This window comes from Chinchilla lanigera, unplaced genomic scaffold (assembly GCF_000276665.1).
Source record: "Chinchilla lanigera isolate Chin_1 unplaced genomic scaffold, ChiLan1.0 scaffold00083, whole genome shotgun sequence".
Classification (NCBI taxonomy): domain Eukaryota; kingdom Metazoa; phylum Chordata; class Mammalia; order Rodentia; family Chinchillidae; genus Chinchilla; species Chinchilla lanigera.
In genome coordinates this window covers 8,371,396-8,395,152 of record NW_004955484.1, presented here as the reverse complement: position 1 = coordinate 8,395,152, position 23,757 = coordinate 8,371,396, and the positions used below count along the sequence as shown (strand labels likewise).

At 48.4% G+C, this 23,757-nt stretch overlaps 2 protein-coding genes across 10 annotated transcripts in view; both read left to right on the top strand.

Moving 5' to 3' along the window:
* The window catches only part of Pla2g15 (phospholipase A2, group XV), a 26,679-nt gene extending 17,800 nt beyond the window's left edge, over nt 1–8,879 (top strand). The window contains exons 3-6 of the mRNA XM_005403586.2: nt 3,610–3,728; nt 3,980–4,078; nt 4,446–4,670; nt 7,094–8,879. Coding sequence (XP_005403643.1) covers nt 3,610–3,728; nt 3,980–4,078; nt 4,446–4,670; nt 7,094–7,605 — 955 coding nt within the window. The 3' untranslated portion in view covers nt 7,606–8,879. The remainder of the gene's footprint in view (nt 1–3,609; nt 3,729–3,979; nt 4,079–4,445; nt 4,671–7,093) is intronic.
* Nucleotides 8,880–11,338: 2,459 nt separating this feature from the next.
* Nucleotides 11,339–23,757, top strand: part of Slc7a6 (solute carrier family 7 (amino acid transporter light chain, y+L system), member 6) — a 48,307-nt gene continuing 35,888 nt past the window's right edge. For 2 of the 9 annotated variants that reach the window (XM_013503922.1, XM_005403582.2), the window contains exons 1-2: nt 11,393–11,619; nt 21,147–21,702. In XM_013503922.1, the coding sequence (XP_013359376.1) occupies nt 11,554–11,619; nt 21,147–21,702 (622 nt within the window). In that variant the 5' untranslated portion in view covers nt 11,393–11,553. Of the gene's footprint in view, nt 11,620–11,677; nt 12,156–12,331; nt 12,588–18,910; nt 19,052–20,802; nt 20,908–21,146; nt 21,703–23,757 lie in introns of those variants that run through there. The other 7 variants (XM_013503924.1, XM_013503928.1, XM_013503921.1 and 4 more) reach the window with 7 other exon arrangements.

Here is a 23,757-nt window from a genome sequence, read left to right as displayed (position 1 = left end):
TTTTTTTTTTTTTTTTAATTAACAGTGTTTTTTGTTTGTTTTTGTACTGGGAATCAAACTCAGGACCTTGCACTTGCCAGGCAGGTGCTTGTGCCGCTGAGCTATATCCCAGGCCCTTTTTGTTTTTTTTGAGACAGGGTCTTGCTATGCAGTTCAGGCTGGCCCTGAGCTCATGTTGTAGCCCAGGCTGCTCTCGAACTCGCAACAATCCTCCTGCCTCAGCTTCCCAAGTGCTGGGATTACAGGCGTGCACCACCACGCCTGGCAGGGTTTTCACTTTTTTGATTGTTGATTTTGTATCCAGCTATGCTTGAATTTGGTTATTAAATCTAGAAGTATTTTAGTGGCGTTTTTGGGATCCTCTATGGTAGAGTATCACGTCATCTGCACATAATGATAATTTAACTTCTTCCTTTCCTATCCTTATTCCTTTTTATTCTTCATTCCTCCGTATTTCTAACTGCCCTGGCTTATGTTTCCTGAGTATTGAATAAGATTGGTGACAGTGGACTCCTTGTCTTGTTCCTGGCTTTAGAGTGAAAGCTTTCAGGTTTTGTCTGTTTGGCATGATGTTGGCTATTGCTTTGTCATAGATGGCTTTTGCCAGATTGAGATAAAGACCATCTATTCTAATTATCATGAATGGGTGCTGGATTTTGTCAAATGCTTTTTCTGCATCTATGTTGCTTAAGGAGATTGGCCTGTAGTTCTCTTTCTTTGTTAGGTCATTCTCTGGTTTTGGTATTTGGGAAGTGCTTGCTTCCTGGAATGAATTTGGGAGTATTGATTCCCTTTCAGTTTCATTAAAGAATTTGAGAAGTAGCAGCATTAGGTCTTTCCATTTCTTGTAAGTCGTTTTCTTTTTGTTTATTTTGGTTTTTTGAGACAGGGTCACCCTGTATAGTTCAGGCTGGCCTTGAACTCGCTATGTAGGCCAGACTGGCCTGGCACTCAAGGTGATCCTCCTGCTTCAGCCTCCCGAGTGCTGGGATGACAGGTGTGCACCACCATGCTTGGCTTTAAAAGTTTTGCCAGAGATGTTCTGGCTGTTTCTTGAGCCTGTCCTTCCCTGTTATTTGTGTTGCCTGCTTTATTGACTCTTTCTTCCTCAGTGTGTGATGAAGTTATTTCTGGGTTGTTGACCTGCATTTCTATTTTTGTGCTGGAGACATGGCCTCAGGTACTGCCAGTTTGAGGTGTGGACTGATACTGAGAAGGGCTTGACTGCCTACCCTGGTCCTCTGGCCTGTTTAGATTTCCTCCCTCGCTCACACCCTCCCTTCTCTCTCCCTTCCCGTCTCCCTTTCTCCCCCTCTCTTCTTTCTTCCCTCCCTTTTTTTCTCTTTTCCTTTCTTTCCATTTTTTCTCTTCCTCCCTCCTTTCCTTTCTGACTCCCTTCTACACTGGGGATTGAGCTGGGCGTGGTGGCGCACACTTGTAATCCCAGCACTGGGCGACTGAGGCAGGAGGATTGTTGTGAGTTCGAGACCAGACTGGGCTACAAAGTGAGCTCAAGGCCAGCCTGAACTGCACAGTGAGACCCTGTCTCAAAAAGACAGAAAAAAAAAACAAACCAAAAAAAACATACTGGGGATTGAACCCAGGACCTTGCACATGGCAGGCATGCATTATACCACTGAGCTGCAGCCCTGGCTTGCTTCATTCATTTGTTGTGGTACTGGGGATTGAACCCAGGGTCTTTGCACTGAGCTGTATTTTGACCTTTTAAATTTTTATTTTATGTTTTATTTTGAGACAGGGTCTTGCTAAATTGACTAGGTGGAGCTCAAACTTGTGATCCTTCTGTCTCAGCCTCACAAAGTGCTGGGATTACAGGCATTCACCACTGTTCCTGGCTCCATTTTCTTTATTTTGAGATAGTCTCTTTTTTGTTTGGTTCTTGGTTTTTGTTTTTGTTTTTTTGTCTTTTTTGAGACAGGGTCTTGCTATGTAATTCAGGCTGGCCTTGACCTCACTTTGTAGCCTAGGCTGGCCTCAAACTCCTCCTCCTGCCTCAGCCTCCTGAGTACTGAGATTACCGGCGTGCGCCACCACGCCCAGCTTGGTTTTGTTTTTTGAGACAGGGTCTTGCTGTGTAGTTTGGGCTGGCCTTGAACTCACAGCAATCCTGCCTCATCCTCCTGAGTGCTGGGATTACAGGTGTGAGCCACCACACCCTGCCAACACAGACTCAGTAAGTTATTCAGGCTGACCTCAAATTTGCAATCCTCCTTCCTCAGCCTCCCTCGTAACCAGAATTATATGTGTGTGCCACCATGCCTAGCTTTAGATTTTCCGCTAGCACAGAGCTGCTTTGGCTTTGCAGAACAGTTCTTCATACTTTTCTGGGTGGTCACTGAGAGTATGTACAGACTGGAGAGAGTGGGTGTTCAGGACCTATTATTTGGGTCATTCATTGCTGAGAATCTAGTTATCTTTATATAGGTGATCATTAACGGGAAAGAAAGACTCAAGACCACCATGAACTTGGGGTGTTTTTAGGCATATTTGCCTCTTTGGTGTCAGGCAAAGACAGCAGGGTTTCTATCCCAGAAGCAGGTCTCTCCCTACCTCATCCTCATAATTTCTCTAGGCCTTTTACCCTTCATTTGGGATGGAAGGATAGAGCAGCCATGTGCTTAGCCCTGAGGTGGGGGCCGGTCCCTCTTGTCTGGTTCCGTTTTGCTCTGCAGCATCAGAAACGATGTGATAACATATGTAGTGTTAGACGCTGCCAAACCTATGCTAATTTGTTACACAGTAGGAAATTAACAGAGGGCTATTAGGGATCCCAGGCAGCTGGCATTCCATGTGTCACGGCATTCAGGAATTTGCAGTCTAAATCCTGGGTCTTTTTTTGGTACCAGAAATTGAACCCAGGACCTTGTGCTTGCCAGGCAGGCGCTTGTGCCTCTGAGCTATATTCCCGGCCCTAAGATCCTGGATCTTGAAGTCGCTAGCATGTGACGTGGCGTTGGGATACTGAAAAGATCATGTGTGATCCATTCCCATCCTCCATGGATTGTGTGGTCGGGAGGAGGCTGGTTGATGAGTCCAGCGCCAAGAGCAAGTCAGACCCAGCCGTGCCCACTTGGGTCTGCACAAGGCCTTTCTCCCGTCTCCATCGGCCCTCAGTATTCCTCTGCACCCCGTGCACTTATCCGCATAGCAGCCACACGTGCTTAGCAGGGCCCCCGAGCGGTTCTGTTGTGTGCCGGGTTCACCATCTCCTTTGCCGTGTGGCGCGGTCTAGTAGCTGGCAGGGTCTCCATGGAGATGGAGCAATGGGAGTCCGAAGGGCAGGTTGTCTGCTGGAGTCAAGTATGAAGTTCATGGCCGAGCCAAGATGAGTCTAAGACCCTCATTCTGGGGCGGGTGACAGTGGGGAGAAGGGAATTTTGCCGTGAAGGATCCTGTGGTCAGTCTCAGGAGGAAGCTGTGGTAGGGGTCCTTACTTGGATTTATACATCTGCTTTGTTACTTTTGGCCTCCCTTCTGCAGTACTGTGTATCTCACCCCCAAGCTATGACTCAGGTCACAGAGCAGTAGTGGGACACACCAAGCTCAGTGTCACCTCTGGGTCACTCTTGTGATATCCTGTCCCGACAGGCTAGTTTACAACAGAACATCCGGGACCACCCATTTTCCTGATGGTGTGGATGTGCGTGTCCCTGGCTTTGGGAAGACTTTCTCATTGGAGTTCCTGGACCCTAGCAAAAGCAGTGTGGGTATGTAGCTCTTACTCAAGGTCTCCACAGGACGGGGTTGGGGGCTCTGCTGGACTCCTAGAGTTGGAGGAACCCCCTTGGGTTCCTGTGAGACCCAGGTAGCCTGTGAGCTGTCCCTGATCAGTGTGGGCACAGACGCTTGTAGCCCTCCAGGGACCTCCTTTTTGGAGATGTTACATTGCTGTAGTGGCACGGTGTGGGTGGTTGGCACTGGCTGTGCTTTTTCTAATCCCCTGTGTGTCTGTCTCTAGGTTCCTATTTCCATACCATGGTGGACAGCCTTGTGGGCTGGGGCTACACTCGAGGTGAAGACGTCCGAGGGGCCCCCTATGACTGGCGCCGTGCCCCAAGTAAGATGTCACATTCATTCCCTCCCTGTGGTTTTGGGAGATAAGACAAGGTAGTCACGGCCACCGTGGTCCGTGGCTTTTCCTCTGGCCCTGGGCTCCTCTCTACCGTAGACCCCTCGTGTCCAGCCCAGCAGTCATAGCCCTGACAACCCCTGGTCATTCTTACCTTGTCCTTCCCCACGCGTGCAAAGGCGCCTGCACCTCTGAGCCCTGGGGTGGGGGTGGAAGAGGAACCTGTCATCCTCCCTTAATGGAATTTGGGCTTTAGCATCCTCACACCCACGAGACCTGGGTCTTACCTGAGGGACAGTCAGTGGTTCAGGCTCCAGGATCCCTCCTCCTGACCTCTCCTGACTTTTGCCCACAGATGAAAACAAGGCCTACTTCCTGGCCCTCCGGGAGATGATCGAGGAGATGCACCGCCTGTACGGGGGCCCTGTGGTGCTGGTGGCCCACAGCATGGGCAACATGTACACACTATACTTCCTGCAACAGCAGCCACAAGATTGGAAGAACAAGTATATCCGTGCCTTCGTGTCACTGGGTGCCCCTTGGGGGGGCGTGGCCAAGACCCTTCGTGTCCTGGCCTCAGGTAAGACCTGCCTGGCCCAGATAGGTGGCCAGTCCCAGAGGTGTCTTTCTCCTCACCTTGCTGTGCCAGTACCCTTCATATCTTCCTGGGATCATCACCCTTCTTTTTTAGAACTACCATTCTTTTTCTTTTTCTTCTTTTTTTTTTTGTTTTTTGAGACAGGGTTTCACTATGCAGTTCAGCCAGGCCTTGAACTCACTTTGTAGCCCAGGCCGGCCTCAAACTCAAAGCAATCCTCCTGCCTCAGTCTCTTTTTTTTTTGTCTCAGCCTCTTGAGTACTGGGATTACAGGCATGCACCACCATGCTTCAAATATTTTTGAAATGCCTAATTTTACTACATCTAATTTTACTTCTAGTTGATAGCCCTTGTGATCTATGTAAGATAATTTCTTATGCTTTGTACAGGTGATGGCATAAGTCTTGGTCACACAGGTACTTGCTGTTACACACACGTGAATGCACATACACTTGCACACACACATACACACACACACACACACACACACCCCACACATACAACATATAAACACACATATACAGTAGCCTGGCTGGCTGAACTTGTTTTATCCAAGGTTCTTTGAGTACCCTCTTACCCCATCCTCACTTCTTTATCCTCACCTTTGCACCAGAGGAGGAAAACTGAACTACCGCTTCCTGTTTACGAGTTACACCTCCTTCTTGGGCAGCGGGGGGACCTCTGTGGGCAGTGCGGTGAGGAAGCAGGTGCAGATCTGGCAGTCGGGAAAGTCACCCCCTCCCTCTTCCTCGCCAATCTACTTGCCTTTTTATGGCTGTCATAACCTGCCACCTAGTGAGTTGAAGGCCATCCTGAACTACATAGTGACGTTTTGTCTTTAAGAAACACAACAAAAGAAAAAACTAATATAAGAACTTACCAGTGGTCTGGGAATATAGCTCAGCGGCACAGCTCCTGCCTGGCAAGTGAAAGGTCCTGAGTTTGATTCCCGGTACCAAATAAAAAAAAGAATCTACCAGTTGTAGCCTGGGTATGGTAGCACACGCCTATAATCTCAGCACTTGGGAGGCTAAAACAGGAGGACTGCTGTGAGTTCAAGACCACCCTGGGCAACAAAAAGAGTTCAAAGCCAGTCTGAACTGCACAGTGAAACCCAGTCTCAAAAAAACAGAAAGAAAAAAATAAACCTACCAGCTGTAGCCATAGGGCAGAGCTTACTACTCGAAGAGGAAACTTTCCACCCTCTGGCAGGACTGGGTAGGGGCCCTGTACGCCTTCACTTTGGGGACCATGAAGCAAGGCCATGCCAAGCATCTCAGGAGCTTTCTTCCACCCCTCACTGGCACTACCTGACCTGCTTGGACAGCTGATCGTTGTGATAGAGTCAGGCCCTGTGCTTCTCCCCGTGGTGACCTCAAGAGACTAGATAGTGCACGGCCCAGACTTTCAGATAATCCCAGCCACCACTTCTGTCCAGTGTGGATCGCAGAGTTCGGAGAGGGAGCCATGAGGAGGAGTTCAGGCTCCCGCCCCTTTCAGAGCTTCCTCAGAGTCCCCTTAGACTTTGCCTCAGATGCTGGGAAGCTTTTTTTGGCCCTGGTAGTCCACAGTTGGGAGTGAGGGCTGGGGAGGTGGAAGTCCACATACTCCCAAGGCTTCCCTGTCCTCAGGGGTCCTAGAGCCAGCCTTCCACAGGCAGAACTGAGGTGCCATGGTCTCCTTGCTTTTAGATACAGGGTGGGGGGATGATGGATAGCCATGGGGCCTATATTGGTCAGCTGCCCCTGATCCCAGTTAGGCCTCTGGCCCGCACTGGATTCACTGGTGGGTGGGTGTATCTGTAGGGTTTGGATTCCTGTGTGTAAATTGCAGCCTCCTCTGCCCTGTCTCCTTCAGGCCTGGCTGCCCAGGTCGTGCACAGGCAGAGGCTGAAATGGGACATGCTGACTAAATGCTGGTCTGAGCCTAAGAAAAGGAAAACATGTATACTATTCATTGTGATAAAATAGAAAAAGGACAATGCCTTGGGCTGTCAACATGCTCATCTGCCTGAGAGAGGGCAGTGCCCGAGGTGTGATAACCGAGGTGGGATGGTAACTGGGCATCCTTGGAGGAGGGCAGTGATAGATAACAGTACCCTTGAAGGAGGCTTCCCCAAGGGTGAGGAAACATAATAAATCGCCCTGGGGGAGGTGGTACCTAAATCTCTGGTGAAGAAATGCAAAAGAAACAAAACAAGGCTTGGATATTTCACAAATGTAGCAAAAATAATGGAAAACAATAAAATCCAGTGCAGGAAAGGAAGCTATATGATTAACATGATTAAGTACAGAGTGATTGGAGTACAGACTGGGCCACTGGCTCACACTGAGGGCCTGTACTGAACCTCCTGCCCAGCTAGCTTGTATTCCTCAGCATGGACTGACCGGCCCCTTTCCCTGTAGGAGACAACAACCGGATCCCTGTCATTGAGACGCTGAAGATCCGGGAGCAGCAGCGGTCTGCTGTCTCCACCAGCTGGCTGCTGCCCTACAACCACACTTGGTCACCCAAGAAAGTGTTCGTACACACACCTGTGACCAACTACACCCTGCGGGACTATCAGCAGTTCTTCCAGGACATTGGCTTTGAGGACGGCTGGTTCATGCGGCAGAACACAGATGGGCTGGTGGACGCCACGGTGCCGCCTGGTGTGCCTCTGCACTGCCTCTATGGCACCGGTGTTCCTACACCAGACTCCTTCTACTATGAGACCTTCCCTGATCGCGACCCTAAAATCTACTTCGGTGATGGTGACGGCACTGTGAACTTGGAGAGTGCCCTGCATTGCCGGACCTGGCAAAGACACCAGGAGCACCAAGTGTCTTTGCAGGAGCTCCCAGGCAGTGAGCACATCCAGATGCTGGCCAATGCCACCACGCTGGCCTATCTGAAACAAGTACTTCTTGGGCCCTGAGTCCTGTGCCAGGCAGGGTTGCTTGGATGGGTTGGACACGGCTTTCCTTGGCCTCTGAAGCTGTTAGGGATTATAAATTTAGCAAAGTTTGCAACCAGTCATTCAAGATCCTGGGTCTTGGGCTATGAAGCATCTGCCCTGGGAAGTATTATTGCTCATCCTCCGTCGGTGGCCATGAACAAGGAAATACATGAGTGTGGACTCCAGAGACCCTTGATGTAAAGAATGCTGCTGCTGCTGGAACTGTCTGTTACTCAGGACTGGCTCTGCATGGTGGGTTGGTTGGCACCTGGCCTCAATCCCCAGCTCAGGGGCCATGCATTCCTCTTAGCCCTGTGGGCTTTCCACACTCACCCACTGGGTCTTGGACTTCCCATGAGGGCTATACTGAGCTCTGTGACCCTCAGGTGACCCTTCCCATGCACTGGCCTCATACAGGCCTGCTACTAGACATGGGTGGCCGAAGCTGCTGCTTCCCTGTGGCCTCACTGGTGGACAGCCTGGTACCCCCTGCAGGCAGGGGCAGTTTTATTTTCCATGGCTCCCCAGGCTTGGGGCATTCATTTCATTCCTACCTCTCTCGCCTGCAGTAGCAGCCCAGTTGTGGATTGGGCGGCAGATGGCCACCAGGGGCTCTGATCTCTCTGGTTGTGCTGTGGGTTCCAGTATTAAATCTGGCTTCCGTGGCTCTGGGACTGTGGTTGAAGAAGAGCAGGGCCCAGTGCCCTGGCATTCTAGGTACCTATGGAGAAAGGGAACTCTTGAGGCTGCCTTGAGCTGCCCTCTTGTGAACCCCACTGCCAGCTTGCCATACAGTCTCAGCACCCAGCTGGGCTGGCACAGGGCTGAAAGGTGCTGGCGCTTCTGCTCAGTACCTGCTAATCAGTCAGTGGTTTTTAGAACAAAGGGGTGAACCCAGAGATTTAAGTGAGCCAGGGGGCTACGTCTCCCCAGGTCTGCGGTCTGCTCCAGGGGTGCTGGATGGGTCTCCCCATGATAGCAGGGAGGGAGAGTCTGAGCCTACTTACTGGCAGTAGGCTGTAGATGGGTACCTGGCCAGAGGCTGAGACTTAGGTCCAGCCTCAAGACTGAAGTCTCAAAACCACCGTCAGGCTGGACTGTGCCTCTCTCCCGCAAGGTTTCTTGGAGCTGGATTTTTGCTGTTGTGTATGTGCCCAGCATCTGTCTCCTTTTGTCCTGAGTGATGGGCTCCGTATGGGGCTTGAGCAGGATGTACCTCGATTCTGGCAATAAAGTATTCTGGATGCTGTAAGGTGTCCTAGTCTCGGATCTGCTTAAGCATGGGAGAGGAGAGGTGGTGGGTGTATGAGGGCACTAGAGCAGTGGGTAATCGGGCTGGACCTTTATCTCAGTACCAAAGCATGACTCCTGGGCCTTTCTTTGGAGTTCGTTCTCTTGCCCTCTGTCCTGAAATCTAGTTCCCCTTGAAGCAAGAAAACATTCTTCTTGGAATAGGGCTCCAGCTCTCTCCCAGCTCCTGCTTGGTGAGCAGGCCCCACATGTTGCCAGAGAGCTTGGGGACAAGGACAGTCCTACAGATCACCCTGGCTAGACTCAACCCTTCTTGGCCTCTGTCCTCTCTCAGCTTGCAGGTTTCAGATGCCACCCTTAGTTTCTTCAGCTCATCTGCCTGCCGTATGTCCCGCTTTGGGGATGGAGCCTGAAGGTGGACGAGAGACTATGCTGAGATTTAGGGGCAGAGAGAGGTGGGTAGAGACAGGGACCAAGAGATACCCACATGGATTTGGTTTTTTTGTTTGTTTTGTTTTGTTTTCTGGTACTGGGGATCGAACTCATGACCTTGCACTTGCTGGGCAGGCGCTGTGCTGCTGAGCTAAATCCCTAGCCCCAGACCCACATGGAGATGTATGAAGAGTCTGAGACAGGGAACCATGCATAGGAATGGGGTTCCAGGTCGAGCTTTGTGGTGCAGAGTCTTTTCTGCACTGAGCTACACCAGCCTGATCTCAACATGGGCCACTAGAGGGCACTTTGGATCATCTCGCCACACCACCTATAATACGGTGTTAGCCAGATGTGGAAGGAAGGGGTGGCCTTGAAAGGGGTGAGGATGCCCAAGGACACTCAGGTCCAGTTGCAGCTTTGGCCTCAGTAAAAGGATGACAACATGGCAGCAAGCTTCATTTCCAGGTCCTTCCCAACCTGAAACCCACCCACCCACCCACCCATGCTATTGTTTGTGGTGGCCTTGTAGCCACCCACACCAACCTGTTCTAGCTCCACCGCCACCATGGGTTTCACAGCTGCAGAAGGCATGGAGTCAGAGCAGACTTCAGGACCAACATACCTGGGTTCAAATCCCAGCTCTACTAGCTCAAGTCCAGTAACCTGGGGAGTCTCCTGACCCCCCTGAGCCTGTTTCCTCATCTGAAGGATAAAGAAATGTATCCTGCAGGGTGGTCCTAGGAGCGGTGATGATTTTGGAGAACATCGGATTCAACGCCTGGTGCACTGGAGGCTTTCAGCTGATAGGCTGGTGTGAGAAAGCAAAGTCAGCAGTCTAGGAGCCAGCAGGCTTTTGTATGAAGTCGTTGCAAGGAAAGAGGACTGGTTGCCATTGAATAATATGATCATCCAGAGCTATCCCTCTGCCTGGCCAAAGAGACTGGAGGAACAAGTCCAGGAGATGAAGGATCAGACTCTACCGACCCAGATACGTACATACACGTTTACACTAAAGCAGAGGGCCACACCAAGGGCAGCACCAGAAGACGACTCCTCAAGGATTGTCATCCCAGGCCTTTAGGGAGGAGGGTGGAAGGGTTTTTTGGCAGAGGAGATATGAAGTCATTCCACTCTGCATTTTAGCAGCACACCCTGAGGAGCGGGCTGAGTTACAGGGCACAGGATAAGGATTGAGAGCCTACTGTATCTGGGGAGAAGGAAACCATGGGATGCAGGCCTTGAGGGAGGAAAAGTAGGAAGGGTCTGAGTAAGGCCTTCCTGGTCGGGCCGGGGTGGAAGGAAGCAAGGGTTTGGGTAGGGTCTGAGCCAGATGATGCGCAGTTCTGGGCACAAGCCTGGGAGCAATGACTGCACGGCCCAGGAGAGAGTAAGTATGTGAGACGTGGACAGGATACCAAGGAAGGGAGAGGGCCCAGGAGCCCATGAGATCAGGAGCCTGGACAGAGTCCAGGAGGTACCAGGAGAACCAGGAAGGACAGGAAGAAAACAGTCAGGAGGGCACTGCTCTCCCAAGAGGGCTGTCTTCAGGGTCAGGCAAAACGAGGACAGAGTCCCAAGGAGGCCTGAGGTTGGCCAGGGGAGCCCACAGTGTCTGTGTCTGCGGGTCTCAGAGGATCTGAGGCTGAGCTGTGGGTGGACAAACCCTAGGGGTGTGTTTCTTCCCGGGGCACCTAGGTAGAGAGCTGGCCATGACCTGGGTGTGCAGGCAGGAGCTCCTCGTGTAAACTACCTCGGGTCCTCCCGGGTGTGGGGCTGGCCAAAGCCCACATGGAAATAAAACGTGCGGGCCCTTCAGAGCTCCGCGCAGGTGCATCCCCAGGTCGAGGCCCTCGGAGATGCCCCGTGACTGCGTGTAGGCTCGGGGAGTGGCCATCCACGGCGAGGGTCCTGGTTTGCAGGCTGGGACGGCCCGAAGCGGAGCGGCGACCTCTGGAGTCCGGAAGCGACACCGTCAGCGGCGGGGGCGCTGAGTCCTGTCCCGACGCGGCGCGTCCTGTCGCGATCCGGCGGCTGGTGACGTGGCGAGGGCGGGGCCTGGCGGCCTTGGCGGAGCGGCGGAGCATCCTGAGCGCGCCTGGTCATCGGAGGTAACGGGCCGGGCCGCGGGAGGACGGGGCTGCGGGGCGCCGGAGACACCGGGACGAGGGACGCAGAGCCGACGCGGCTGAGACCGCGCCTCGCGGGAGCCGACCGCTGTGCGCAGCCGCCGCCGCGAGCGGGATGCCGGCCGGAAACGGCGCGGGGTCGCCGGGCCTCCTCCGCGTGGGGGGCGCCGCGGCCGAGAGGGTGAGGCTGGGACGGGAAGGAGGGACTTGCAGGGTGCGGGTGAGTTCAGGGGTGCGGGAGACCCCGCGTGTGTGAGAGTGTGTGCGCGCGATAGAGGGACGGGGGTCTGAGGGTGGCTTTGTGAGTGCGGGGGAGACTGCGTGTGTGAAGAGAGAAAGACCACGGGTGTGAAGGCGACTTGGGGGGAGTGTGAGGGAGGTCGTATGTGAAAGGAGGACCGCGGGCGTGAGGCTGACCGTTGAGTGTGTGAGCGCCGAGGGTGAGGGAGATGGTGAGAGGGGAGGAGGTGGTGTGCGAGAGAGCCTGGGTGTGTAAGGCTGAATGTGAGACAGACCGAGAGCCCGAGCGGGCGACTCTGCGAGCGTGAGCAGGGCCGAGGGTGCAAGGCGTGAGTATGCAAGGCAGAAGCTAAGCTTCGCGGGGCTGCTGCAGTCTGCTGGCGTCGGGACTTGGAGCTCGGGAACGGGCTGCTCCTCCTCACTGTGGCTCTTCCGAGCGGCTCCCTGCGTCCTGCTGTCTCATTTGACTATCTCAAGGTAAATACCGGGAGGTATTTGTGACACACATTGTGAAAACTCTCCACTGAGCCCTAAGCCAACAGTCTGGTCACCGTGTTGTGTAATGGTCAGTATAAATAGGAATCAACATCTAGCTTAACAGATGTCGTGAAGAAACTCCCACGGGCGCTGGGCAGTGTGCTCAGTGACACAGTTAAAAAGAATTCCGGCTCTCCCCGGCCCTGGACGCAGTGGGGAACGCTGCCCCGCCAGCTAACCCAGCAGCGTTGTGGCAGAATGCTCAGCCCTTCGGTGCCTTATTTCTGAGCGCTGCTTCCTTATTTGAGGATGGAGGAGGAGCAAACTTAAACCTGTGACTACTTCCTGAGGTCATTTTCACCTCTTTTTGCCTGGTGGGGCCCTTCGAGAAACTCCCCAGGCTGCCCGCATTCCTGTTGTCCCACTGTGGTGGTACGTTATGGCTTTTACTTCCTGAATCTGGTGGCAGACTGTTATTTGAGCTGATAAGTTTGATTTTCCTTTCCTGGCAAACGTGGGAAACCACAAGCCTGATTTTCTCTTATCTTCCTTGCTTCTACCTCCTTCCTTTATCTGGCTGTGGACATGTTGTTATTACAGACTAAAAGTGTATACCAGTTATGAGTCTGATCTTTCTGCTGTTTGTTTTAACTTTCCTTTCCTCCTTTCCCTCCTCCTTCTCTCCTTTCCTTTCCTTTATTTTTCTTTATTAGCGATCTATTTGCTTCTTTACGTCTCTAAATTGTGGAGCTGTTTCTACAAGTTATGCAAATGGTGCTGCCAGGATTTAGGAGGGTAGGGAGCAGCAGCTGCCTAGACACGCATGATTTGAGATGACCAGAGTAGTTTTCTGATGAAGTATGAGCTGATTGCTTCAGTCATGTTGTCCTTGTGACTATGATGGATCTCAGTAATGGAGGGCTGCCTCTAATGGGGATGTAAAATTTAGATTTTACAAAGGAAAATATCCTGCTGCACTATTTTTTCTTCCTTTCTTTCTTTCTTTCTTTCTTTCTTTCTTTCTTTCTTTCTTTCTTTCTTTCTTTCTTTCTCTCTCTCTCTTTCTTTCTCTCTTCTTTCTTCTCTTTGTTTCTCTCTCCCTCCCTCCCTTTCTTTCTTTCTTTTTTGCTGGTCTCAAACTCAGGTGATCCTCCTGCTTCAGCCTTCTGAGTGTTGGGACTACAGGTGAGCACTGTAACACCAGGCTGGGATTTGCTTTTTTAACCTAATCTGATACTGTCTGTTACTTGATGTGTTTAGATCATTTATATTTAATGTCAGTAATGATATACCTAGATTAAAATCTGCCCCCTTAGTTTTTTGTATTTATTCTATGTATTCTTTGTTCCCCTTTTCTTTTTCTGCTTACTTTTGTATTATTTTTCATGATTCTGGGTTTTTTGTTTTATTTTTCTTACAGTATGGAGATTGAACCTAGGGCCTTCAGATTGAGCTACATCACCAGCTCTTTTTTATTTTTAAATTTTTTTGTTTGTTTGTTTGTTTTTGGTACCGAGAATTGATCTCACAATCTTGTGCTTGCCAGGCAGGCGCTGTGCGCTGAGCTAAATCCCCAACCCCCTTATTTTTAAATTTGAGGCAGTCTCCCTAAATTGCCTAGGTTGGGCTCAAACTTGCAATCCTTCTGCCTCAGCCTCCCAGAGTGCTGTGATATAGGCATGAACCATACCTGAATCATGGTTCTCTTTTATCTCTATTGCTGGCTTATTATTTATACCTTTTCTTTTGCTTGCTTTTTGTGATTGCCTTAGTTTTACAATGTATGTGTGTATGTATGTATTTCTTTTGGTCACACTAGGATTGAACCCATAGCCTTTTACATGTTAGATAAGTGCACTACCACTGAGTTATACCTTCAGTTTTGTAAATCTTTAATTGTTAACAGTGTGCTTTTAAGTAGTCCTATATTGTTTTATTTATTTATTTTTTGGTACCGGGAATCGAACTCAGGACCTTGTGCTTTACCAGGCAGGTGCTTATACCGCTGAGCTATATCCCCAGCTCAATCCTATATTGTTTTACATGTAATATAAGAACCTTGGAAAAGTATACTCCCATTCCTTCTTCCTATTCTTTGTGCTATTGTCATCAGATGTTTTACTTTTACATGTGCTATAAATCCATAGTCTATTGCTACTGCTTTTGCTTTTGCCATCAATTATATTCTGTATTTTTGGTTTGGTACCAGGAATCAAACTCAAGACCTTGCACTTGCCAGGCAGGCGCTGTGCTCTTGAGCTGTATCCCTGACCCCATCAATTATATTCTAAGCAATTAAAAATAACTTTTGCCAGGCATGGTGGCACATGCCTGTAATCCCAGCACTTGGGAGGGTAAGGCAGGCAGAGTGCCACACATTTGAGGCCAGCCTGGGCTACAAAATGAGTTCAAGGCCAGCCTGAACTACATAGCAAAACTCCATCTCAAAAAACCAAAACAAATAATAACAACAACAAAACCCCAAAAACCAACAACAACAACAACAAAATTTTTTTTGTCTTTTTGAGACAGGGTTTTGCTATGCGTTCAGGCTGGGCTTGAACTCATTTTGTAGCCCAGGCTGGCCTCAAACTCATGGCAATCCTCCTGCCTCAGCCTCCCCAACTGTGGACAAACCAATTTTATTTTATTTTATTTTACTTTTTTTGTTTTTTTGTTTTTTTTTCTGGTAATGGGAATTGAGCTCACGACCTTGCGCTTGCCAGGCAGGCGCTGTGCCGCTGAGCTAAATCCCCAGCCCTGACAAACCAATTTTAAAGAAATGTTTGCCAGGGATATAGCTCAGTGGCATAAGTGTTTGCCTGGCAAACCTGAGGTCATGAGTTCAACTCCTGGTACCAAAAAAAAAAAAAAAAAATGTTTACTTCATCTTGTTTGCAGTTGTCCCATATCTCTTAGATGCTTGCCCATTTTATTTTTTTCCATTTTGACTTTTATGATTTATTTTATGGAGAAATTCCATGTTTATTCCCACCTGCTGTCTAATTTTTTCATTACAGCCTTTATCATATTAATCATAGTTATTTTATTTTATTTTATTTTTGGCAGTACTGGGGATTGAATCCAGGGCTTTACGTATGGTAGGCAAATACTCTACCACCATCATAGTTTATATTACCTGTTTGATGTTTTCAATATCTACGTCATCTCTAGGTGTGGTCCTATTGATTACCTTTCATCTTTGTTTTTTTTTTTTTTAGTACTGGAAATCAAACTCGGGACCTTCTGCTTGCTTGCCAGGCAGGCGCTTGTGGGGCTGCGCTATATCCCCTGCCTAATTACCTTGCATCTTGAGAGCGAGTTGTTTTTCTTGTTCTTTTTGTGTTGCTTATAGTATGTTATTGACTGTCAGGCAGTGGAAGAGTGGAGACGGGAATTTATTCTGGGAAGTGAGTATGCCTCTTTTGTGAGGTTGTTGGTAGGAGAGTTTGAGTCAGTTAGGATTAGAATTGTGTTTGGGGTTTAGTTGTTCCTATGGTACTGTAGAGAACCACATGTTCAGTTTCCTCTGGTGGCTCCTTGCACGTAGGGCTGGTTTGCTTTGCTGGAAGGGAGGCTGTGTTTTAGTTCATGCTCTACCTCTGCTTTAGCTCTTCTCAGGGTGCAGTCCACCACCCTCGCAGTGGCAGACTGCCATTGCTTGTGCCTGGGTGCTTGCTAACCTAGTCCTGGGGAATAAGGAGATTCTCCATCATCCAGGCCCAACCCCAATTTTAGGGAGTATGTCCTTGAGTCTTGGGGGTAGATCTTTCTGGGTGATTCTGTCCTTCCTATGATTAGGACACCTTCAGTGGTCTTGGCCAACATTTCCTGACCTTCTCCCAGACAGAGGGGGTTTGTTTTCTTTTCTCCTGGCCCAGCTGCCTTGGGAGTAAAGTGCCTTTTCTCCAGGGGTTTACAGCAATTCAGTATTCATTCCCTTTTTAGCACTTGGGATTGATACAGCTCCAGCCTTTTTTTTTTTTTTTTTACTCTGTATTTTGAGACAGGATCTTGCTAAATTGTCCAGGCTGAGCTTGAACTTGCAATCCTCCTGCCTCAGCCTTCCAGATTGCTGGAATTATAGGTGTGCACCACCATGTCCAGTTAATTTATTAAAAATTGTACTTGATTTTTCTTATCCATTGTATAGTGATGACGTTTTTCCCACTACACAGGTAAGCTGGACTTTGAATCTCTCTCTCCCCGCTGTCTTCCCTTCAATTTCAGTCTAGTTCATTGGACTTGTAACCCTGTTTTCTAGTAGTTTCAAAAAAATATGGTTTTAGGCTATCATGGCTTTCTTCATCGTAGCCACCCCCTTCCTCCAGGTAGCACTTTTGCTTTTTTCCTCTTTTACTTGGCTGGAGCTCTCTCTGCAGAGCCAGTTTCTCTCACTTTTCATTTTTACTTGTTCAAATAAACTTTGTATTGTTTAAAAAAATATGCTTTTATAGGTTATCTCACTTTTTCTTGTCACTGGAATGAGAACAATGTTTTTTCCACCTTTCTGTATTCTAAATGAATAGCTTATGAAATGAGTTTACCTCTCTTCTTTCCTCCTGCTCCTTGCTTCCAGAATTTGTCTTGCAGCATGGTTAACCCTGTTCACAAAGACTTCATATTTTATTGAAGAGTTTTATATTGTTTAATTTGATGTTCACAGGTCAGTAGGGCTAGCTGGGGCGTAGTGGCTCACACCTGTAATCCCAGCACTCGGGAGGCTGAGGCAAGAGGATTGTGGCCTGTTGAAGGCTAGCTTGGGGTACATAGTGAGTTTAAAGCCAGCCTGGACTACATAGTGGGACCCTGTCTCAAAAAAACAAACAAACAAACAAACAAAAGGGTTAGAAGCCAGGCGTGGTGGCACATGCCTGTAATTCCAGCACTTGGGAGGCTGAGGCAAGAGGATTGTTGTGAGTTCAAGGCCTCCCTGGACTACAAAGTGAATTCAAGGCCAACCTTAACTGCTTATCAAAACCCTGTCTCAAAAAGACAAAAAAACCCCCAAAAACTAAAAACCAAAAAACAAACAGGTCAGTGAAGCTGTTTGGGAAGACTAAAGGTGAGGTGCAGGTTGCTGGTGACTTCTGGTCTCTGCCTATGGGACTTGTGATCCTGTGTGTGTCTCAGGTCCTTGTTGATGTACTGCCTGCTGTGTGTTCTGTGAGGGCATAGTCTGTACTGATCTGGTTAACTCTGTCCCCAGCACAGAGCCTGGCTTAACATAGGTGCTTTGTAGATTTTGTAGAGTTGTGTGAGGTGTGGTTTAGCTATCTGAGGTGTGATTGTAAACTGTGGTGAATGTTTAATTTTTAAGAATTTATCACAGTAAAAGACACATTGCCAGTACTCCCCCTCAGAATACTCCGGCTTGCTCTGCACATACTTACCCTGTTTTCTTGCCACTTTCTGAAGCAGTTCTGGAAGTCCTCTTCTGTGAGTGTCTTTGGTTGTGCTGCCCTAGCTGCCTTGATGTCCTGAATCAGTTAAAAATGTTTACCTGTCATGGTCACACTGACTTTGTGGAAGAGCCAGAAGTTGCATGATGCCAGATCTAGTGAACGAGGTGCATGAGCACACACCATAATGTTTCCATGAGCCTGCCTCTTTGGATGATACGCAGTAGCAGCCTTCACTATTTTTTTTTTTTTAGTCACTTTTTTTGCATGTGTGTGTGCTCAGGATTGAACCAGGGCCTTCCCACTGAGCTGCACTCGTGGCCCTTTTTTATTTTTTTATTTTGAGACAGGGTCTCACTAAATCACTCAGTTGCCCAGGTTGGGTTTGAACTCCCAATCCTCCTGCTTCAGCCTCCCAGAGTTCTGGAATTAAAAGCATGTGCCACCATGCCTCAGAAGACATGAAAGAGGACTTCCAGTAGAGCTGTAGAAAGTGGCAAGAATAATAGGACAAGCATGTTTGATGTAAGAGGGAGTAATCTGAGGAGGTTTAATGGTCTTTTACTGTAATACATTTTTTAAAAATTTAAACATTCACCCGGATGTTTAATCCTGCCTTGTAGAGGAGAGGTGAAGGATGGCCTTGGGATTGTGTGGCCAGTGCAGCCTAGGACTTAACCATCTGTTCTCAGGGAGCTCACTGAGGTTACATCACAACTCTGTGCCTGGGTGTTTACCTAAGAGATAAGGACTCTAATTACTTTGGCCAAGGACAGGCCTCTATTGACAATTATATTATGTTATTGAATGAAGATAAAGAAGCCTTACCCGCTCTCAGTTGTATGTGACTGAGTCCTTCTGAAAATCCAGCAGGAACCTTGTCCCTTATTCAGGTGCTAGGGCTGAGATTTTAGGCAAGAGATTTTATGGGACTGTGACTATACCCTGCCCCTCCAAATAAGCCATTGGGTACTGTAGTTTCACTAGTGAATAGATGTATTTAGTAAAGCCACATCAGAGACACCTGTGTCAGGTTGTAGGCTGCTGAAGGAACACCTAGCAGTCCCAGCCCCCAGCCCTGGATCTCCACATCGGGTCTGATGAAACAGAGGACGCTGGCGTGGCTATTGGGGCTGGGCTTCTCTGCTTATCTCCGTTGAGTTAGGTAAGAAGGCAAAGTCACGAAAGGTGAATTTGGTCTCTGTGCAGCTGACTTTTACAGGAGAATAAAGGCTTCTTAGCTGTTTACGGATTTTGTTGCCAGGGATGCCTGGGGGCTCACCTGACAGACATGTGACAACAAATATGTTCTGAGCTTGCATAGGGAAACTCATATGACTTGGAGCCAGGAGAGAAAAGAAAAGTGGTACTACCTGAAAGCCCAGCCCCATATAAGCAGAAGTAGTTGTTGTTGGCCTGGGGAAGGCTACTAGTACCCTAGAGGAGCTTTTTCACTTGGGCTTAGGTTCAGACTCTGGAAGGGGACTAAGACAGGTAAGGTACGAATTTAGGGTGGGGGTTTGTGGAATTGGAGTTTTCTCTGAGAACTTCTTACTCTTGAATGACTAGTTCCTTTGCTCTGAGCTCAATGCAGCCAGACCTAGCACATAAATCTATCCCAGGTAGATGAGAAGCTTTTGGGAAGATAATAAACTGATCCTGTTTGTGTGTGTCTGTGTGTGTATCGGGGTGGGGGGGGAGTTGATACTAGGGATCGAACCCACGGTCTCATGCGTGAAGCGAGCACTGTACCACTGAACTACATCTTTGGCCCTTTTTAATTTTTATTTCAAGACAGGATCTCGCTAAGTTGCCTACAGTGGCCTTACCTCATCATCCTCCTGTCTCAGCCTCCTGAGAGGCTGAGATTAAATGTATGTGCCACTATGCCTGGCCTGATGTTGTTCTTATCACTGGAAGTTATCCCTGTGATCTTCAAAGATTGACTCTTGGGTGGGAATCACATAGCTCACTAGATTCCTTCCTCTAAAAGATGAAGTAGGTTTAAGGGGTCTGAAGCATGACCTGCACAGGAATTGAAGATGTGGTGTCAGAAAGGTGCTTATCTTTTTTTTTGTTTTTGTTTTTCTTCCAGTACCAGGAATCGAACTCAGGTCCTTGCACCTTGCACTTGCCAGACAGGCACTTTGCCACTGAGCTAAATCCCCAGCCCCGGTGCGGTGCTTATCTTCTGATACATTCTGGGTCCTTCATATGTAGGTTAATGTGGAATTCAACTTCCTTGAGGTTTCTATGTTAGCCCAACTCTAATCCAAAGGTAGTGGATGTCTGTATGCCATCGCACAACAGGATGCTTTCCAAAACTAGGTCCGTGACTAACAGAAGCCTTAGAGCTTGGGTGGGAAGATTTCTGGGTACTGTTCTGGGAGAATCTCTGCAGCCCCAGATGTTAATAAGGGATAGTGGGAGGAGGACAGCAAATAAGCCAGTGGCAAATTAGGCCCAGGTGATGTTGCCTTTGGGTGTTCTTTCTCTATCTTGTTTTATTATCTAATATCTTTCTTTTGGGTATTTAAGAAAAGGAAGGTGTTGAATAAGCCAGCAGCAATTTGAGGAAGGTGGGTGTTATAGACATAGCAACACCAGGTGTATGTTTTCTCTTTTTTTGGAGACAAGGTCTTGCTATGTGGTTCTGTAGTTCTTCTCTGTAGTTCATAGTACTCACTGTGTAGCCCAGGCTGATCTCAAACTCACAGTGATCTTCCAGCCTCCTGAGAGCTGGGATTACAGGCATGTACCACCACGCCCAGCAAGGTGTGTATTTTTGTGAAGATCCTCTCCTTGGTCCAGTTTCTGCAATAGCAGAAATACTCTTGCCTTATCATTTTGGCCCTTCCCTGCACCTGTGCATGTTCTTTGCTGGTTAGTGAGAAGTTGCAGCTATACCTCTGCAGGGCTGGGCACTGCAAAAGTCCCTTTTTTCTTTTTTTCCTTTATGAGACAGGGTCTCGCTATGCAGTTCAGGCTGGCCTGGAGCTCACTTTGTAGCCCAGGCTGGTCTCAAACTCCCAACGATCCTCCTGCCTCAACCTCCTGAGTGCTGGGATTACAGACATGTGCCATCATGCCCGGTTCTTTTGTGTGTTTTGAGTGCTGGGTCCTTCTTTGTGTTAGAACTGAGTGGGCAGCATTACTTTGCATGTATAATGAGAGACCTTTCAGGCAAATGAGAGGTTTATATCTGGTGCAGGGACTCAGGTCTTCTCTCTCTCTTTTTTTTTTAGGTCTTCAAGGCAGGTTTGTGGGTTTTAAGCTAGGAAGAGGAGAGTAAAATCAATGCCTAGGCAGAATCTGCGCTGTGGACTAACCCAGTGCCAGGCTACCGTGCAGTAAGTCAGATATTTTGATGGAAGTCGAAGCTTTCACGATTTTTTTTCCTCAGGAGCAGTGGAGGCCTGATAGTTCTGTCTCCCTGTTTATTGTGGCAGGAACTCAGGCAGGCCTGTTTTATTGTGTGTGTGGCGTGTTGTCCTTCAGTGGAAGCAGACAAGTATCTGCCTGCCTTGGGTCTAAACCTGAGCTTTACTGGTTCCTGCCCTACACTTGACGTATTTGTTTTCTTTGCCAGGCCACAGTAAACACAGGTGTGCCGGAACTGTTTGCCATGGAAGCCAGGGAGACTGAGGACCCCATGCCCACCTACCATCTCCTCCCTGGTGCCAGCCAGCCCAAGGTGGAAGATGTCAGCTCACCACCTGAAGGGTCCCCGGAAACTATGCAGCTGAAGAAGGAGATCTCCCTGCTGAATGGGGTTAGCCTCGTGGTGGGCAACATGATTGGCTCAGGGATTTTTGTCTCTCCCAAGGGGGTGCTGCAACATAGTGCCTCCTACGGGTTGTCACTGGTCGTGTGGGCCATTGGTGGACTCTTCTCTGTTGTGGGTGCCCTTTGTTATGCAGAGCTGGGGACCACCATCACCAAGTCAGGAGCCAGCTATGCTTATATTCTAGAGGCCTTTGGGGGCTTCATTGCCTTCATCCGCCTGTGGGCCTCACTGCTAATTGTTGAGCCTACCAGTCAGGCCATTATCGCCATCACCTTCGCTAACTACATCATCCAGCCCTCCTTCCCCACCTGTGATCCCCCATACTTGGCCTGCCGTCTCCTCGCTGCTGCTTGTATGTGTAAGTATGGGGTCTCAGTGTGGGAGGGTGTGTGGGTGCCGTCATAGTGATACAGGTGCCTTATATTTGAATAATTCGTTTTGCACTTTTGGAGGAGGGGAGGGCTCTTACCTTTGGAAGTGATTTCACCAGAGTCATTTGCTCCTGAGAATTGAATATGCATAAAGGATGGGAATGAGAAAAGTTTGTATCTGTTCATGACTTTTGGTCCCTTAACTCTGGGAGGTCCCTGGATTCTGTTCGCCACTCTGTGACAGGGTTGGCATATGTCTTATATGAGGTCTTTTTTGTTTTGGCCAGATATTTTGATTAGTGTCAGCATCATTAGTTGTGACTTAACTCAGGGATGTCCCTGTCAAGGCCTTTATTACTTATTTTTTAAAAAGAGTTGTTTTATATCCCAGCTTTCCATCTTAAGCCAGTGTGAAGGCATCCATGAGCAGATAGGCTCCTAGACTGTGAAGGTCCCTTATCTCTCAGCCCCTAAGACCCCTCCTTTCTGCCACTGCCACGCCATGGCCTGGTGTAAGCAGCAGGTATCACACCATAATGGCTTTTTCCCACTGGTGTAAACCGACTTTGTAAACAAGCTATGCCCACAGTCAGTGAGAAGAAAATGGCTTCTACCCTACATTTAGGTTCCTGAGGATGGAGTTGAGAGATACCAGTGGCTCTCTGTATATCTTCCTCTGTCTCTTTTGGAGTAAGAAAGGGGGATTGTGTATGAAATCACAGAAAGGAGAGAAGGTTGCTGTGAACCTACCCAGCATACCTGGCCCAAAGATCGCTGTGTTTCTTAGCACTGTGCTATCAATAGCACTTAATTATACTATGTTGTTCCCTTACCTCTGCTTACAAAAGCTTTGGCTGTATGTACAGGTGTGACAAAATATATGGCACATACTTAAATTTTAAAAACTTAGCTGGGTGTGGTGGCGCACACCTGTAATCCCAGCATTCGGGAGGCTGAGGCAGGAGGATCGTTGTGAGTTTGAGGCCAGCCTGGGCTACAGTGTGAGCTCAAGGCCAGCCGGAACTGCATAGTGAGACACCGTCTCAAAAAGACAAAAAAAAAAAAAAACAACAAAAACCAAAAAAACACTTTATTACAGTAAAAGATGTATTAACATTAATCCTTCTCAGAGTATTCCCTCTTGCTTTGCACACACATGCCCCATCATTCTTGCCATTTTCTGAATCAGTCCTGGAAGACCTCATTTGTGTCTTTATGAGGTGTGATCAAAATATAGTAAATGCGGCCAAGTGCCATCCAACAGCAACAAAAACAAAACGGACTTACTCAGCAACGCTGACTGTTCCCCAAGGTCAGAGTGACCATTTTGAATTGATTCAGGACTTTGAGGCAGCCTCAGTGTTCTAAAGTAAAGATATGAAAGAGAACTTCTAGAACTACTTCAGAAAATGGCAATAATGATGGGATAAGGGTGTTGACAGCAAAGGGAGCCAGGTATGGTGGCACACGCCTATAGTCCCAGCACTCAAGAGGCTGAGGTAGGAGAACTGCCACAAGTTTGAGGTCAGCCTGGGCTACATAGTGAGTTGAAGGCCAGCCTGAGCTACATAATGAGACTCTGTCTCAAAAAGACAAAACAAGGTGGGTGTGGTGGCATATGCCTGTAATCCTAGCATGTGGGAGGCTGAGGCAAGAGGATCCCCGTGGGTCTGAGGCCAACCTGAGCTACAAAGTGAGTTTTAGGCCAGCCTGAACTGCATAGTGAAACCCTATCTCAGAAAGACAAAACAAACAGAAAAAAAGAAAGCAAAAGGGAATATTTTCAAGGGGATTACTGGCAATATGTCTTTTAATGTAATCATTTAATAGTTTTAAATTATTTACTGTATTTTTTTATCATGCCCTATATGTTAAAAATAGATCCAGAGTACCTTGGAGTTAGCAATAAAGGATCACCCAGCACACATTGTGCCTCTTGACTTTCAGGACTTTGTTGAAGAAAACAAAAAAGGGCATCTTTCTGCATTTTTTTTTTTTTTTGTGTGTGTGTGTGTTTTTGAGGCAGGGTCTTGCTATGCAGT